The sequence below is a fragment of the Charadrius vociferus genome, unplaced genomic scaffold (assembly GCF_000708025.1).
Source record: "Charadrius vociferus isolate BGI_N301 unplaced genomic scaffold, ASM70802v2 scaffold261, whole genome shotgun sequence".
Taxonomy (NCBI): domain Eukaryota; kingdom Metazoa; phylum Chordata; class Aves; order Charadriiformes; family Charadriidae; genus Charadrius; species Charadrius vociferus.
In genome coordinates this window covers 2,183,205-2,201,981 of record NW_009646856.1, presented here as the reverse complement: position 1 = coordinate 2,201,981, position 18,777 = coordinate 2,183,205, and the positions used below count along the sequence as shown (strand labels likewise).

The 18,777-nt window shown below is 37.0% G+C and overlaps 1 protein-coding gene across 1 annotated transcript in view; it reads left to right on the top strand.

Annotated features, from left to right (window-relative positions):
• Window positions 1–18,777, top strand: part of IARS2 (isoleucyl-tRNA synthetase 2, mitochondrial) — a 30,873-nt gene that overhangs the window by 1,714 nt on the left and 10,382 nt on the right. The window contains exons 2-14 of the mRNA XM_009894344.1: window positions 468–590; window positions 1,665–1,821; window positions 2,930–3,078; window positions 3,168–3,217; window positions 3,316–3,425; window positions 3,511–3,601; window positions 3,986–4,101; window positions 5,711–5,880; window positions 6,811–6,901; window positions 7,118–7,269; window positions 8,268–8,428; window positions 16,035–16,137; window positions 16,756–16,849. Coding sequence (XP_009892646.1) covers window positions 468–590; window positions 1,665–1,821; window positions 2,930–3,078; window positions 3,168–3,217; window positions 3,316–3,425; window positions 3,511–3,601; window positions 3,986–4,101; window positions 5,711–5,880; window positions 6,811–6,901; window positions 7,118–7,269; window positions 8,268–8,428; window positions 16,035–16,137; window positions 16,756–16,849 — 1,567 coding nt within the window. The remainder of the gene's footprint in view (window positions 1–467; window positions 591–1,664; window positions 1,822–2,929; window positions 3,079–3,167; window positions 3,218–3,315; window positions 3,426–3,510; window positions 3,602–3,985; window positions 4,102–5,710; window positions 5,881–6,810; window positions 6,902–7,117; window positions 7,270–8,267; window positions 8,429–16,034; window positions 16,138–16,755; window positions 16,850–18,777) is intronic.

The window sequence follows — 18,777 nt, the reverse complement described above, 5'->3', positions numbered from 1 at the left end:
CGGTGCGCTGCCGTGGGCCCGGCGGTGGATCCCCGGCCCCGGGAGGGCGGGGCTTTGTTTACCGGCCTGTCTTTGCTGTGGTTAACTGGGTGTCGGTGTGGGCTTGTGGGGGTGTCGGGGCAGGCGTGGGAGGTTGGCGGGGGGAAGGTGAAGAGCTCGAGATCTTTAGGTTAGTTAGTTATTTATAGTCTGGTGACTCTCAAGTTTGTTACTGCTTCGTTTGGAGAAAGGGCAAAGACTCTACTGATAGCGGAGAGCCACAGTAATGACCGGCTTAGTATTATGCCTGTCTCGGGCTTTTTAATAGTTTTAAACTATTAACAGGTTCTGTTACAGAGTTAGAAAAGTTGAGTCTCAGCGTTTGTTTGTTTCTTTTCAATATACCCTTTACTATAAAGCAAAATCTCAGACTTTTTGGAAGTGCAAAGACCTGTGATGATTTTGGTGTTTTCTTGTTGTCTTTACAGAAATGTGGTTTTTCGGAACTGTATTCATGGCAAAGGCAAAGGAAAACAAAGCAGGAATTTTGTCTTCATGATGGACCGCCTTATGCCAATGGAGACCCTCATGTTGGCCATGCATTAAATAAAGTAAATATTCACTCATTTATACTCTGCTGTTTTGAAGTGGTAAATGCTTCCCATAGTGTCTTCTCCATTCCCGTTTAAATCAATAACACTTCAAAGTGTTCGGTATTTTGGTAGGCAGGGCTTTTAAAAAGCAAATGACACACTTACATGGATACCATATGATGCCACAGTGACAGAGATATCATACCATGGCATAAATACCATATAGCTGTATATGGTACCTGTATGCTGAGCACTCATTTATGAGGCTGAGTGTTTCAGTAAAAAGACAACGTTTTTTTAGAGAAAGTCCAGCCTTCATTCCTAAGCAATATTAACTGCACAGTTTATTCATGTATTGAACGTATGACACATATACCTGTGGGTGAGTGAATATTCCTATATGTGTATATGTAACAATGTTACCATAATGCATGGGTGAGCTGTGCCTTGCTATTCTTTTGTCCTTTGAGTATTTTGTAAGTTTGTTTTATTGCCTTTCTTTTATCTAGGTATCCTCAGTGAAACCACAATGACAGAATGTTGATGGCTTTTGAAGTATAAATTTCAGCTTTGAAATAATGCTTCTAAATACATTTGTATGTGTGTTGATTCAGTCCTGAGAATGACAGTGTTACATATGCTACTGAATGGGAAAGACTAAAATGTGACCCACAGCTTCTTAGCGTACTAGTACTGAAGTCTGGACATCTGAAAATGACAAATTTTGTCAGATGATCATGTATATCAGAACCCAATAATATGCACTAGGCCAACACTGTATATCCAGCTCAATGTTTTAAAAATGAGAACAAGTAGGATTTGTTCGCTTCATGTCTTGCAAGATTATAAACTGCGTCTTTCAGTTATACCGAATGTGAATTCCTTTAATCAGAGGTCCTTTGAGGTTCTGACAAAATACAAAATGACAGGCAGGAAAAAACACAAATGCACAGTCTTAAATGTAAATTTATAGTGCAGCCTTTTATGTTTGTGTTGTGTTTTGTTTTGTTTTTTTAAGGAGGACCTTAATTAATAACATAGCTATTCCACATGGGGGAGCTAAAGTGATAACACACCCTTGTGTCTTTCTAGATTTTGAAAGACATCACTAATCGTTTCTACGTGATGAGAGGTTATAAAGTACATTATGTGCCAGGATGGGATTGTCATGGATTGCCAATTGAGTTGAAGGCGTTGTCAGAAGTCAAAGGAGCTGAAAATCTTTCACCAATGGAAATTCGACGGAGAGGTAAATTACTGTTTGCAGTATCTTTATAGAAAATGTTGGCTTAAGTATTTGTATGTCCTACTCATATTCTGTATTTTATGCTTTATATATAGCTTTTATACTTTATTGTGGGCTTTTCTATTTGCTGTTGGTGGCGTTCTCTATGATCACTCTACGTATTTGCCAAGTGGATTTAGTACAATGTAATCTTATGAAATGGGATAACTGAACACAGGCTTAATTTGTTGCTGTAATAAACATGCATAGCATTGACCGTTGCTTTCAAAAAACAGGAGGAGGGCAGGTGATGTGGATTTCTGCTTTGCTTAACTGTGTAGTGGCATGAAACTGGTATTTATCAGATCAACATCCTTTTGGTTTTTGAAGACTGAATTTGATTAGGAGGTAAAAAGATGTTTTTAAAAATTAGGCTTCATCAGGACAGCTTGGCTCAGTATTATAAGTAGGAATGTATTTGTTAACTATGTTTTTAGCAATACTGCAAAACTATAGGGGTGATTCTTTCAGGGAAAGTTAGTCTGCATTATATGGAAACTGTTTTGAAGAAATAATTTCAGACACCACATGTATTGAAAGACATCAACATTCAGCTCAAAAGCTATTTTTAATGAGCAATTTAAACTGCTTTAGCTTGAAATTGCAGCAATGAAATGGGCTGACTTATTTTCAAATGCATGTTGCTTTGAAAAGTTTACATCAGCTTCAACAGAGGTGGTTAATTTTCACTCTTATTTATTTTCCATTATTGGAGAATGCATTTTTAAGAACTTGTGCTTCATAACTAAAAGTACTTTCTCCCCTCTCCAACCTCCCTTCCTTAAAAAGAAAGTAGCTATTCTAGAGACGTTTGGGCTTTATGTCCCTGTATTAGCAAAAAAATGCCACTCCTGGATCTTTTTACTCTTTGCAGTTACTTTATGTAGCTACATCTCTCAAATATATATTTTTTGGAGCCATAATAATCTGTTTAGTACACATCAGTAATTAGTGCATAGTTCAAATGTGTTTAGCTCAGACTTTTCTAAAAAACGTCAATAGCATATTTTAAATGGTATTATATTGATCTTAGTGGCCTAAACCATGTGCTTAATGGAACTATTCCCTTCAGCCAGAGAATTTGCAGAAAGAGCAATTGAGAAACAGAAATCCGCCTTCATTCGTTGGGGTGTAATGGCAGATTGGGCTAACTGCTACCTTACGTTTGATCCAAAGTATGAAGCAAACCAGCTGAGAGTCTTCTATAAAATGTATGATAAGGTATGTTGAACTTTTGTTGACGTGTGTTTTGATTTGTCAAGAGTTTCAATTCTCCTAACTTTCTTCCCCCCTCCCCCTTTCCTTTTTAGGGCTTCATTTATCAGGACTATAAACCTGTGTTCTGGTCCCCTTCAGCAAAGTAAGAATCACCTTACTATTTTGTCTTCAAAATTTTAGCAATGATACCAATAGCTTTTCGTTTTCAAGTGCGTTAACTTATGTTTGTTATCTACCCAGAACAGCCTTGGCTGAAGCAGAGCTTGAATACAACGAGCAGCATGTCAGTCGTTCTGTGTATATGAAGTTTCCCCTGCTTAAGCCACCACCTAAGCTGACTTCTGTGATAGGTATGACTTCTGTATAGATTTTAAGACTGATAGCTTATATTTGTTTTATAATTGTAAGTAAAGTACTTCTAATTTGTGTCTGTAGATGGATCATCCCCTGCTAGTGTGCTAGTCTGGACCACGCAGCCTTGGACTGTGCCAGCCAATCAAGCAGTTTGTTACATGCCAGATTCAGCGTATGTGTCTTTGACTTGGTTCAGTGATCTCTGTTAGTACTTATCACTATTTATTTAGTTGAAATGTACCATTGTGTTTTGTTTAAGGCATCTTTTCTGTGTTGTTGTTTTGGATTTTTTTAAGTGACGCAATTGTAAGCTTTGTTCTATATCTCCATCAATATATTAATTGCTGCTTTCATTTTGATTTTTTTCTGAGTTTTCTAAGTTATTTCTTCTTCCTAATGTTATGTTATCTTGAAATTCTTTTGAGATTTAAGAGTGAATTAGACATGTAGATCTTAAAATGTTTTTGCTGTCCTTTAGAGATGGAGCCTTTAAACAATTTGTAGCTTTACTGTGTTTGTAATTATTTAGTATCACAAATATATATTTGCATTGTAGATACTCAGTTGTGAAATGTACAACTACTGGTGAGCGCTTCATTCTAGCTGCAGATAGAGTTGAATCTACAGCTGCTGTTCTGGACGCACAGTTTGAGGTTATGTCAACATGTAAAGGTAGGCTTTAATGTTGGGAAATTGCTTAGAAATCTGCTTGGAGCTGTCTGAAAACTGCTTCAGTTTTGATGTATTGTTTGTTTGTATTTTGAGAACATGCTTCATTGAAATAATACAAAGAGGAGTTGTGTGTCAGACGTATTGGTGTATTGTAGCTCAGATTTTCATCCATAGCTTTCAAAGTACTTCTTAAAATCTGGATTCACACTTTAAACACAGAGTGGAAGTCTGTTCAATATCTTAATTACACTGAATACAGTTTGTCTGTCTTTCTCATCCCTTGCTTATGAGAACAAGGGGCTAATTGCAAGTATGCTTGCTGACTGCCTGATTGCTAAATTCCACGAAAACCATTGAAACTGCCTAGTGTAGCATTGTCAGCTGCTGTTGTCGTTTGATGTTACTTTCCAAGTTTTTCATTGTTCAGATGTGTCTTAAGCCTTCACCATAACCATGGAGAATACTGAGGTGTCATAGGTGACTGCTGTCCATACAGACAAACTAAAGCAGTTAAGTTTGTGTCCTAACAAACTGCATAGTGATATTTTTTAATAGACAGATTTCTGATTCAGTGTAATGAGTTGGGATTTACTGTGTCATTTGTGAACTTTATTCATTTGCCTTTATCGGTGATTCAGTGCTAGATACATATGTATCTAAAGGAGGTGAGAAATCTGTTTCTATGACTTTTCTGGTTGTTTTGTTATCTTTCCATGCCTTCTTTTTTGGGGGGGCAGAGGCGTGGGTGGGGGGAAGATCTGTTTCTTCTTAATAATCTTGGTTTTACCTAATGATAAAATTGCCTGGAGGCGTTCTCACAGGTAGCACCTTCTTGAATAACATGATTTGCAGATAACATACAACAGTAGAGTTGGACATTCTTGAAAATAGATTTATTATTAGAACCTGTTGTTTTTATCTTTCCATATATTCCATTATTAGTTATATTTGTTACGTTTCTGTATTTGTGTACCTAACTGACAGCAGTTCCTAAACATCTTCCTTTTAAGAAGAAAGCATTCAATGAAGGCCATTTTGTCATATGAAGCATTCCTCAAGCTCTGTGATTCTTGACTTTCAGCAAGACTTTACTACTAAGATTTCTTCAGTGTTGTTTTTTTTTAACCTTAAGTTGTCACTAGTTTATTTGTGTTGTACTCCCTTTATTTGTACAAAATTTAGAGAATTTAAATAAATTCTTCATGGTAATGTTAGTACTTCGTGGCAGAACTAGGAACAGATCCCAGATTCAAGGGTTTTAGTCTACTAAATCATTAGAGAGATCTGTTTCTGAAACATTAATGTAGTGGTCCCCAAGGAATGGGAATGTGTGGAGTGTCTCTGGGTGGAATGTCACTGCTAATAGAATACCATTGTCTAAGGTAGAAGAAAAAAAAGGGGTGCAAGATTAGCAACACAGAGAACTTGTTTGTGGGTCCCCATCCAAATACTTTCAAGATAAAGTAGTAGTATATGTGAATAGTATCCCGTGCATATACTTGCTGATCAGTTGTTCCATTTCTGCTCCCTGATAAAAGCAGCTGAATGCATGAATTGTTTCTCTATTTTCTCTTCTGATTTTTTTTTTTTTTTTTTTTTTTGCTCCCAGGTGTAGATTTGGCAGATGGTTCTTGTGCTCATCCCACAATTCCCGGCAGAGTCTCTCCTCTGTTACCTGCAAATCATGTGACAATGGCAAAAGGCACAGGATTAGTTCATACAGCCCCAGCTCATGGTATGGAAGACTATAACGTAGCTTCCCACCATCAGCTGCCCACGGTACTTTATTTTTTCAGCTGTTGCTCTTGATTTCCTGCAACTGTTTGTTTGAACACATGTCACTAAAGTGATTGTTGTAATTTGTGCATAAAACATGAAAATGTTTTGAAGCATTCAGATAAGTGTGAGATCACTAATGGCCTGCAGGAGTGCAGGACTAACCTTAAAAAAAAGTGTATAAAAATAAAAGGATGATGTTTTTCATCCATCTGCTAATTAATGCTTGCAGGGAAGTGGTAGAATAGAATGTGATTTCTCTTCTCGCTCTGAGTTTTTGGTTTTGTGGTTTTCTGTTGCTTTTTTTTTTTTTTTTTAGGATAACAGACAACAATTCTTATATATGGGCTCTCAGTACTCAGAATTGGCTTTTAAAGCTCTATCTTGCAGACCAGTAAATCACCAGTTATGTAGGTCATTATTACTAATTTTTTTCAGCAAATCTCGTTTTAAACACAAACATAAATACAGGTTAGTTACGCATGATCAGTTTGTTTGATGAAAATGAAGTTGCAGGGTATTCTTTGTCTCTGACTTTTTTTAAAGAGGTGACTCTTGAAATGTTCCAAAACCTGATCGTACTCATATTTCTGGTTGGGTTTTTTTGAGGGTAGGGTTTTTCTTGGGGTTTTGTTTGTTTGGTTTTGGTTTTCACTGTTAATTTGGAAAGTCATTAAATACTAACCAGTGAGTTGATGTAAGACAGTTGTGGTATGTCTGCAAATGTAATTGTTTCTTCTGATACGTAAAATTCACTTGCCTGGTAGATTACTAAATTGCAGTTCACTAAATCTGAAGTGTACCAAAATATATCATACTTTGCGGTTCATCAGAAAAGTAGATACTCAGCAGAGTCCTTAACTCACTTTTGAATAGGAAAAAGGTAATTAATTGCCACATGGTTTTATTAACAGAATTAACATTTATTTTAAGGATTGCCTTGTGGATGAAGGTGGGTTTTTTACCGAAGCTGCAGGTCCTGAACTTCAAAAGAAGAATGTCCTTGAAGACGGGAATGAAGCTGGTGAGTATTTGATGTTTAGCCATTTGTCACTCTACAGTTACATTCCTGCAGGTATATTTTGAGGGTTCATATAAACTAAACACATTTTGAATATGGAAGAGGTACAGGCACTTCTTATGTGTTGATCATGGAAAGGAATGAATTGAGGTTAAAAGTGGAAGAGTGGCGGTATGTTCAAATCAGATTTTAGGCTTGTCTCATTTTTTTTCCTCTCAGTCATTCAGATGCTTCAAGCAGCAGGGAGTTTGTTAAAAGAGGAGAAATATGTGCACAGTTACCCATATGATTGGAGGACTAAAAAACCAATGATTATTCGTGCCAGCAAACAGTGGTTTGTAAACACAGCAAGTGTGAAGGCTACAGCACAGGTAAATAATTTTGCTTTCTTATGGGACATTTAAAGACAGCTGCTGCCATTTGAATCAGCAAAACAACCTTGCTATAGCTCACTCCAGAATGTGTTCTTCTCTAGGGTTTACAAACACTAGTTGAAAAGTGTTAGTTATTTGTAGAAGTGATATCAATATTGATATAATCCAGGAGAAATACATTGACTGACATATTTGTTCATTGTATTTACAAAAGATGTGTAAGTTTCTTAGAGCTACTGCCTTTTTTTCTCCAAAATATTTTTAAAGATACAGTGTTTCAAGGAACTAAATCAGAAGAGACAACACTTTTATCACTATTAAAATTACCTTTGTTGTTATGGTAGCTGTGCATGGCCAGACATCTTTGTTTGCTCCCTTATGTAAAATAGGACTGAGGCAAAAGTAATAACTTTAAAACATACTTTTTTAATATGCAGTGCTCTTGGAAATTACATACCTCCACACAGAAAACTCAGACCAGTACCTTAGGCTGTCTTGGGTAACAGTGATTTCATTCTAATTTGGGTTTGTGGTGTTTATTCCATATTCATCTTAATGTAGCATAAAGAAAAATAGGATGGTTATCCGATGGAGTTGGGAGTGAGTGGTAGCCCGCACTCTGTAATACAGGCAGTGTGTATCAAGATGGGGTTTCAAAGTAGGGAACAGCACAAGACACAATGAGCTGTTAAACTTCTGACAGAGATACTGATGCCTTTTCTAACTCACTTTAGGGTGTGTCTGCTAGAGAATCGGAGCTGGGAAAAATCGGAGCTGGTTGCTCTGTGGGAAAATGTACAGTATATTCAGCCTTCAAAGTACGTTGTTGAAGAGTAACATGCAGTGAAGTAAACTAAGTAAATGCGACAGTTGCCTGAGAACATGTTAATCCTGGGAGTGGGAGTGTAGACCTGTACTTTTTTTTTTACTGGTAGCATAAACAGTGCTTGTCTGAATGCTGAAATGTGTTCAGCAATTTGCTGTCTATTTTATAGGAAGTGCTGAAAAAAGTTAAAGTTATTCCTACATCTGCGGTGAACAGAATGCTTGAAATGCTGGACAGAAGGACGTTTTGGTGTATATCACGGCAAAGATGTTGGGGTGTTCCAATTCCTGTTTTTTATCAGAAGAACACAGGAGAATGCTTGATAAACAGGTATTTGTCTAGCTTTATATACCGAAAAATGAAAGAACAAGCACTGTCTGTTATGCTACAGTTGCACAATATTATAAAACTTCTAAGTGTTTAAATATAGAACCATGCTTTTACTTGTAATTGTTTATACGCAGAACTAATTCAGCTGTAAATTGAAACAATCAAAAGCTCATTGCTGAAGGTGACTTGTATGTAAGTAACAGGAATCAATTTAGTTAGATACCCAAGTTACCTGAAAAGTCCCCTTGATACTAATTGCTGCTTTCATCTTTCATCTTCAGTTGAAGTGAGCTGGCAGAATCACTGGCTTTTACATTTAAGCAAGGAGTAAAATGCAAGCTGCAGTTAGAATAGATTGCCACTGTGATTGTAGCACTGTAAATTGAACAATTCAGGTATTTTGTCAAAACAGCTTTTTGCAATTTAGTAAGTGACAATGAGATAATCTGAAGCGGAATAACCAAATCAGTTGCAGAATAAATAACTGCACTTTGTTTCAAAATAAAATTAAAGTGGTTTTGAAGAGCCAGCCCCAATAAATGTAAGTAAGTGACCTTTAGCTTTATGATTTGGTGTGTCTAAAACTTCAGATGCTAGCCTTATCCTGCCATCTTGTAATACCCAGATATTGCAAACACTGCGTTGCAGGAATACCAGACAACATAATGCAGAGGAAACCCAAGCTGTGCTTTAAAACAAGAAAATTCAAGCAAATGTGATCCTTTTCTGTCTTTTAAGGAGTAATAAAGTTCTGCTTTTACCCCTTTGGGGAACAGAGGTTTTCAATTGTGACTAACCTCTAAGAGATGACTTCATAAAAATAGTATTGTGTAGTTCCACATTCGTTGCTATTTCCATAATTGTTTTCTGTCTTGAGGTATGCTACTCTAACTCCATTTTATGCATCTTAACCTTATAACTGTTAGTGCAAATTCATTATGGACAAGAAGATTGCATAGCTGGAGGTGAACTTAAGTAGTGTTGCAGAACTTTTTTTATTCTAGTGTTGAATAAATGCACTGCTGAGAGTCCGGCATGTTTTCCAGAGGCTGGACTAAGCACATGAGTATAGTAGTAGGTGAGGCTTAGGGTGTGGAGAGGGAATGGACTTTAGGCAGTTAATCCTTAGCTTCACCTAGAGTGACTGGGTGTGTAGGTGCACAGATACGTACTTTGACTCTGTCACAGTGGGCAATAACTGTGAGAAAAGACTACAATAACCGTAGTCGTTTATAGTACCTGAATAATGCTGACGCACATCAGGAAATAAAGGGATGGAGGCTCTGTGGGGTATAAAATAATTTTATCTGCAAAACTGTTACCAGATTAAAAAGTAAGTATATGTTCACATTAAAAAAATGACAATTTTTGAGGAATACTTATTGTAGTCCATCTGTGGAGTAGGCTTGCGTGTGTTACTTGTGCTTGCTTAAAATTGTTAAATATGTAGTTTAACAACAAAAGAAGAGTGTAATGAAAAACAGTTCAGCATTTGGCAGTCAAACATGAAAGGCCCCATGAAGCGATAGCTCCTTCAGAACATAGAGGAGCTGATGCAGCTGGTACAGAAAGCATTTGAAAGGTGGGATGTGTGTGAATTCCTTTAGATTGTAGCAAAATTACCTTGGAAGCCAGTGACTTGTATTAAAAAGCATGTCTTTTGTAAGTAGTTGAGCCATGCAAGATTATTGCTGAAGTTGAACGGTATGTGGCAACTGGGGCGTTTTGATGTGATAAACTCTGCAATAGTTTAACAACTCAACCTTTGTGTGTAGGTATTGGCTGAGCAGTCACACATGTAGGTGAATGAACAAAGGGACAGTGTGGCATGTTTGGTTAGATCTGATCTGGGGGAAAAAAAAAAAGAGTCATTTAGGGAAAAAGAGAGACACGTCCAATATGCTTGAAAAATAGATTTATTTCATTTGACTGACAGCTTCTCATGCTTATTTATAGTCAGTACTCTTTACTTCTAACATATTTTACAGTAGAGGTGAAAGAAAACCGTAAAACGCTTATTAAATATTTAAAATTGACTGTAGCAGACTTCTGTAACCAGAGTAGGAAAAGTGCGCAGAATATTGGCCTATAGAAATGACAGGCAAATTTAGAAAGCAGTCTGTCAATTCATAGGTCATTTTCCTGGACACCAGTTCTTACAGAAATAAACAGCTAAGCCTCAATATTTTGTTTCATTTGCATTATCATTCTGAAAATCATATCAGGGTAGGTTGCTGACACATCTCTAACACTTAACACTTTCATAGTCAGATTGTGTGAATAACTAATATCATTAAAACAACAGTAAATAACTCACATTTTAAAACAAAAGCTGTTTTCTTATCTGGAACGCTGGATAAACGTGCTTGCAGTAGCAGCTGCTCAGGAGTTTTTGAGTGGCTATCAAAAGTAACAGCATCTCCACTGGAAGTCAGTGTAGTCCACATGGAGTTGCTGTTACATATGAGAGCACCGATGGTTGATCTTGTGTGATCCTGTGTACGTATCACCTGTAAAAAGACTTTTGCTCTCAAAAAAAGTCCCTAAGATAAACGACTGTGTTTGCCTCTGTGAGAGATTCCCCTGAATTGTCATGTGAAAGGCTGTGAAAAGCTTTTCTTTCAAGGTGCAACTTCTTGTCTCTGGGAAAAAAAAAAAACAACAGAATATTTTTCCCACACCAACAATCCTGTCTGTCTTACTTGAAAGCCAAGAGCTAGATTGTAATCTTGCATGCAACAAGTTTGATGCGAGATCTCCATGAGTCTTCCTATTTGCTGCTGTGGCCCCTCGTACCCCTAAAAGACATTTGATTGTATGACACTGTTGTCTATGGCTATAAATTTAATATGCTACTGATGGTTTGATTATTTATGTAGAGTATATCACATCATATTGTAATCCGGAATTAAAAAAAATACCATAAAATAACCCTGTATGACTGAGAGAGAGAATGTTTTTTCATTATTGTCATTTTCACTAAGAATACAGAGGTAAGACTGTATGATTTTTCTGCACAAGTGGAGAAAAAAAGACTTTAAATAGAACACATGCACAAACAAACACTTATACTGTTTGTATATTGTTGTATACATTCTGATTCTAGGAAATTCTGTAGTTTGTGGAAGAGAAGAGAGAAAGACCTCCAAAAGTAAAACGAGATATTTGCATTTCCAGTACTAGCTCAGACCAGGTAATAAATGTGAGATACATACTTTAATCTGACCTCACGCAAAAACTTCGTTACAAATTCACTTTTCAGATATTGGCAATAATAAGTACAATTGCAAAGATTATTCTAATGCTTGAGAACTTTTATCCCCCTCTCTGTGACTTTCATTAACAAGTAACTTAAATTTCTGACAAAGAAAACCCCAGCCTGTTTTTGAAGTAGAGCTACCCTGCACTTTAATTTGCTTTTTAAAATATTAAGACATTTCAGTGACTTGTAAGCAATAGCAACTTACCGTAACCTGAATACTTACTACTGCCATATCAACGTTCACATAAAAAAGAAGATAACTTGCCTTCTTTACTGTTGTTTGAAAAGAGGTCGGGAGAACATCAGGCACTGTATTCTTCTCCTCCTGACTATATCTTAATGCTGCCTAATTCCTGTTAACACATTAAATAAGTGTTCAGCATAATCAATATCAGACTTCAGAGTGATTGGCTGGTGTCGTGGTAGCGTGAATTGCCGTAGGGATTTCAGTGTTAGTAGCAAACGACACGTAATGCAAGTTCTTCTAGATAGTATATGAATAGAGGGCAAAGTTTTACAATGGTGTTTATTGCTAACTCGGTGAATTATCGTGCTCACGTTGAAGCCCTCAGATTATAAAGTGATGAGTAGTTATTTGAGAAAGGTGGTTTTCACTTGCACTTTACATAAAAGTACTTTGCAAAAATCTTCCTCCTTACAATACAGATACTTTAAATATAGGAATTTCTCTCTTGCAGTAATAGTTAATCTAAGGATCCTGGGGAGAGATCAGAGAAACGGGGATTGTTTGTTTGTTTGTCTTGGATTTTTCAAACTGTAGGAGGGAAAAGTATGTGTTGAAATGGTATCCTGGAAATTTTTGGTCTTAACTGTCTCCTCTAAAATACTTGCCTGTTGATGTTCACTTATATTCTCTAGGGAACCTGAACATAATGTAAAAGACTTGCACTGCTAAAATGTTTTTATTACTTGATTTGAAACTATGATAGAATTTTGAGAATACTGGTCAATAACAGGTTGAATTCACAGTCGTTGACTTTATTTCTGTAAGTGATCGATAACACAAATCTGACCTTCTTTTAGCTGTCTGAAAACTTCTATCTGTAGCATAATCATTTCTGTTAGTTCACATGTCACGAAAATGTGTTTTCAAAATAATTCTACCCTTCATAAATTAACAATATAAGCCTTTGCGTTGCATAGCAGTACACTTGGTAAAAGGTTAGTCCATAGTATGTTTTGTAGTAATGGTGTATCTACAATGGTAGGCAACTGTTGGTGTGGCATTGGCAATACTTACTGTAAATGAAGGCAGTCGTTTTATGATGGTTTCCCAAGGGAGATTGATAGCAAGGTTTTATTTCCTTCTTGTCCCTCCCCCCCGCCTCTGATGGAAAGGAGAACAGTTCTTCCTCACTACAGGTAATACAGTTTGCGCTAACACAGTGTTTCAGGTGTTGTCATAGTCCCCCTCCACCTTGTTAATTTCTCCAAATATTTGTGTGATAGGCCTGACCTTAATTATTATATCTTCCATTGAGGAGAGATGTCACTGCGATTAACAATTGCAGTGTCAGAAAACCGGTGGCACTTCAGGCTGTATCTCCTTTACTTAAAGCTTAGAACATCTGACAAACTTGAGATTTCTGCTGTGATCAAGCTGAATCTATGCAGTTGCTGGAAGACATTGTTAAGAGTATATTCCTACACATTGTCCAAGGTAGCTGTTACTTTTGGTCTGTGGCTGGATTTGTCATCTTTTAAAAATCCCTACAAACATTGGTATCATCAAATACTTGTTGAATGCTTTAAAAGCACATAGGTCGAAAATGAATTCATCCCTAGAATTTATGTTCCTCTACTGAAGTGTATTTGCAATATGGAAAAGTTATACAGATTACAAGCTTAGTTCCTCTTTAAATTTTCTACTTGCTGTATAGGGCATGCTGGTAACTTTTCTATACTAGTAATGGGTATGATTCTTGATTAGAAAAATGTTCTGGCTCTGCTTTGATGCCAGAGCCATTAGCTGAGCACTGAATTAATTCTTCCATGAATCACTCAGCATGCACTAACATTTTATGTGGCAATAAACACGTTTTAGGGTAAATCGTCATCCTAGCTACTCTGTCTTTTGCTGGTGACTTCTATGGGTAAGACTTGGCCAGTAATAGGAAGGCATTGAGACTGTGGAGAGAGCTCTTGAAGTATTCACTTGAGGACAACTAGTTATCCATGATTGTTTTTAAAACTACACTGATAGTGTATTTGAGAGGAATCAAAGATGGAGCCTCCTGTTGGCAAGGAGTGAAAAAATAATGTTGTGTATTGCTTTTTCTAAAATGTTCCCAGGTGCTACGGTCTGTGTTATCATTGAAAGTCTGGGTGTAAAGCCAGCCGCTTCAGTGGAAAGTACTGACCCCGCAAGAGAGACAAATTCAGTGGAATAGTTTAGTCTGGGCTGAGGCAAACTTCTCATTGCCTTATTTGATTTTTTTTTCCTGAGAGTTTTCTGAATTTGAAGATGTAGTGTGGAGGAGGCAAGACATAAGGGATACGTACCAGCTATCTGCCAGGAATCTACCAGGACTGGAGCAGCTGTTTGCTTTTGCCTTGGAGAAGTAACACTTCACAACTGGAAGTACAGGCAAATAGGCCTCTGTGCAAATATTTCTGAAAGGAAAAGATACCATTCAGAACCGGAGCTCCTAAATGTTGTTTTACCAAGATAAATGTTAGGCGATATAGTACAAAGTCATAAAATGTGTCCTATCATCATTAAACTGGAAGGTGAATGATACCCATTTTAGTCTGAAAGGATAAGATTGGCGGTGGTATGCTAGCTGACTGTTGCTTTGTGAGCGTTAGTGGGTTTTCTCTCCAGAAAACCTACTGGGATGTTCTACAGGAATTTACTTTGAAAAGGTAATTGATTATTTGATGATTGATTGATTAATACAAAACAGGTGGTCTATCATTGCAATTTTATTCCCACGATCAGGAGCAAAACTGCATTTTCTTCTTACTGTTGCACCTCGTGTCATGTAATTAAATAATAATTTGTTCTACATCATCTTGGAGAACATGGGTTTTCATGCTTCAACTCCATGCGTAAGAGTCCACAAAATGTTGTAGTGATGTAGCTCGACTTGTTAGCAGTGCAGAAAAAATATTGTGCCTAAGTCCAAATACAAAACTGAGTGATGACTCTACAGAAGTTAGGTCATCTGCCTTTTGTGTTTTCAAGATAATTATGTCATATCATTATTTTACTTTTTCCCCTTTTGCAACACTGTCAAGAAGTCAGTTAACCGATTAAATCTTCATTTCTGGAGTTAAATCTCTGGTGGCTTGGTTAACACAGCGGGTTTTGTTAGAAGTGGGCTGGTCATGATAACCTACTGTACTCAACTACAGCAGATGTCTTAAAAATCCCCTCTTTAGTCAGTACTTTGTGAGTCAAAAAAAACCTGCACTTTGTCTTGTTGTTTTTTAAGCTATCTTAATTTATGTCTAGACTTGGCATTAAATGATACTAAAAATCAATTCCCCGTAGCCTTACCTACTGGGGACAACAATTGAATGTGTCATAAATAGTGCACAGAACTGCATGCCTTGTGGTTGTGTTATCTGTTCACATCGGAAAAAATGCTTAGTTAATTTTTTTATTTTTCTTATTTCCGTAGTATCTGTTTATTTCAGGACCTTTGTCCTGGCTGGTGCTATGCCATATCAACTCATATATTGCCTTCAGAGTGTATGTGGAATGGTTGTTTGCATCACTCGTCTACTGGGTACAGACATTTCAGTTTCCCACGTTATTGGGATTAATGTATTTATATATGTTTCTTGCCATTTAAAAATATGTATTGCTAAAAAGAGGGAATCCAGGCAACCAGAAGTCTAATACATATGTACAGTTTTTGAAATGCTGCCATTTCCTAACTTCTCCATTTCCTCATGAGTTCTCAAGGTCTCTTTATCCAGTGGAGAAAAGAAGCCTGTTGTCAAAAAGAGTTAGTTTCTGTAAATTCAAGGTTAAGAAATAGCAAGTGAAATGGATTTTAGAAGTTTTCAAGCTTCTGGCATCTTTTTCAAGTGCCCAGTTATTGAGTATTTACAGAAAAGCTATTTGGGGTCCATGCGGGTTTCTGTATGTCCGGGTTTCGCACAGTCCTACCCATCTTGCAAGACAAAAGTAGGAAGTCATTTTAATACGGTCAGAAAGCTCTGTGGAGTCTTGTCTGGATTAGAAGCTGGAAAACCACAGGTTTAAATAGCTTGATCTCTATCAGTACGTCTCACCACTTTGGATCTGGGATACTTGTAGAAAGGTGCGATTAACTCATCAATTCGTAAACCCCTTTTTTCCTTTTAACCCAGTGAAACTATCGCAGATGTCATCAAAATAGTGGAGCAGCAAGGAACAGATGCATGGTGGACCCTTCCTATTGAACAACTACTATCAAAAGAGGCAGTAGCAAAGGTAATTGTTTGACTTCAAATACATAATGTGCTTGAGACAGTTCAGTGATGGGAAATAATATAAAACCTTCATATGTTTCCATGATCCTTTTCAATCATGTACCTTCATGAGATGGTATCCTGTGAAAGGAATGTTCAGAAAGGGAGATCTGAGTATGGCAAAATACATACAATCAGACTTGTGCCACTAATTCAGGGCAGAGATCTCCATCCTCCTCCTTTTAGATCAGGAGGAAAGTGACAATAAACCCAGTTATGAGCCCAAACATATATTGAGTCTTTGTCATTAAAATAGACTAGAATTTTTATTTATTTCTTCCTAACTTTTTATTGTTCCTTTAGCAATTGTGTTCCTAAGCTAGCGCACAAACTGCAGTGTTACTCTGCCATCTCAGGTTTTTTTGGTAATTTTTCCTTGTTCCGTTTTGGGGTTTCGTTGGTAATTATCTGAAAGCTATAGTGAAAAATTATCTAAATTATTTTGTGTTCACTCACGAAGTTGGTAGCAGAGCCTGTAAAAACTGGTCCAGAAACCAGATCTACTTTGTTTCTAGGTTTGAAAAGCATTGATGATACGGAGTATTCTTTTTGCATCATTTAATAATTGTTTTTCCAATAGGCTGGTGGTCATGATGTTTTGGATTATGTCAAGGGACAGGATGTCCTAGACATCTGGTTTGACAGTGGAACTTCCTGGGCTCATGTTCTGGAAGGTACAGAACTAATATGTTTATCTTTCTTTTAAAATACTTGGAGAATAAAATATAACTGTTTGGCATGATGGTGTTGGTATCAGCAAAACTGAGTTAGATTGTGCCAGCAGCAAGCTGGTTGTGACTTCTTGTAAAGCGGCTTTTGCTTGTAAAGATAAGAGTTTAATGTTGGCAAACTCATTTTCAGCATAGCTGAAGGTTGAGATTTTTCTAATATTCTATTCTGACTCATTCTGCCATGTGGCATACCGTATATCTTCTATTCAGAACATATTTGTTGTGAGTATAGACATTTCGTGACACAAACGGCCAAGGTACTTTGCTGCTAGTTGGTAACTCTTAAATTATTTTTAGTTAACAAATTATGTTTGTGCTTGTGCGTGCTGTTTGAAATGGAACAAAATTGAGATCAGCTGCTGAATCTAAGTTTTATAATTTTAACAGTGTAGGTGTACTTTTTCACTTCTGATTAATTTCAGTAACTAAAGCAGTATGTTGTTGCTTATAATATTTATACTTGCTATGTGTTATTTATAGCTAGGTTCTACTGCCAGTAGTTGCTACTCAGCAGGTAGCAGAGATATATTTGTATAAAAATATATAAAATACACACTGTTTGCCTGGAGGATAGTCCAAAGTCAGGAGTCCTTTCCGAAGGAGGAGTCTGGTCCCATACATCAAGTCTGTTGGACTTTAAACCCTCAGTACACAATTGCGTGATAATAATCTTGTTGAATTATAAAACACGTTAGTACCAGAGGTTTTATTTCTTAGCAACATGGTCGGGCAACAGTACCATCAGCAAACATTCATTTTCTAGAAAACCTTTACATATGTTAAAGTTCATACTCCTTAAAAATGTTTCTGGTTTGGTTTTGAAAGGTATAACAAAGCAGTGGTATTTTATGTGTGCAATTACGTACTTGCATTCTTTAAAAGCTTTGCACCTCAGTGTGCAAAAACTACCTGTAATCCTGTGTAGAGGAAAGACATCGTGTTTAATAAGAAATAGCAGAATCAAGATTCTTGATTCACTGTTAATGTGGGTAAGGCACCCATATGGATTCTGCAATGTCTAATAAATGTTGGGTCTTTCACAGTACAGGCTTCTTTCGTGGAACTATTAAAAGTTCCTCTTCTCTATCTAGTCATCTCTTTTCATGAAACTTGGTGTAAGGCATCTTTTGCTCTCTGACATGACTGGAGTGGCCCCACTGGTTCAAGAGTTGGAGGAATGGCTAACAAGCAGTATGATCTTGTATGCCTCTTCATCGTCAGAAATGACACAAAAGTTGCGTTACCTTTTTTCCTACGTCATTGAGGCTCCCAGCCACTGCCAGACCTTGGAAGTACAGTCTCAGTGATTCATATGAAATTACTGTTTTAGTTTACTCATTATGAAAAATGCACTTTGCAAGAGAAGTTGTTGAATTGATAGTTTTGTCTTGTATTTCCTAATATGCACCAGCTTTTAGAACTTTTTGCAGAACTACTTCCTATGTCAATGAAAATATATGGCAAGGCTTACAAGCAGGCCATGTGATGGGATTCTTTTCCAAAGTACTCTTGGGGGAAAAATGGATGAAATCCACGGAGACATCCAAAATTGCTTAAAGAATGTCACAGCAGGAAGAAGAACTTCTGTGGCTTAAACTCATGAAAGCACAGTGTTATATAGAAGCTGAGGTGCTACCTGTAAAGTGCTACCTGTTAATTTTGTCGTAGGAGATCAGTGATAACGGCAGTTATTGCTTGCCTTGTGATGACAGGGTCATGCACAGCGGTGTTTCTTTCACAGCACGAGTTAACGGAGTATAGAATAGATGGCTAAAACTGTGAGGCTAATGTTTGTAATTGTTTCGCTCTACCATGAAATCAAATTCTTGAAAATCATAAATCAGTGATCTGTCTGTTAGTAACCAGCAGGA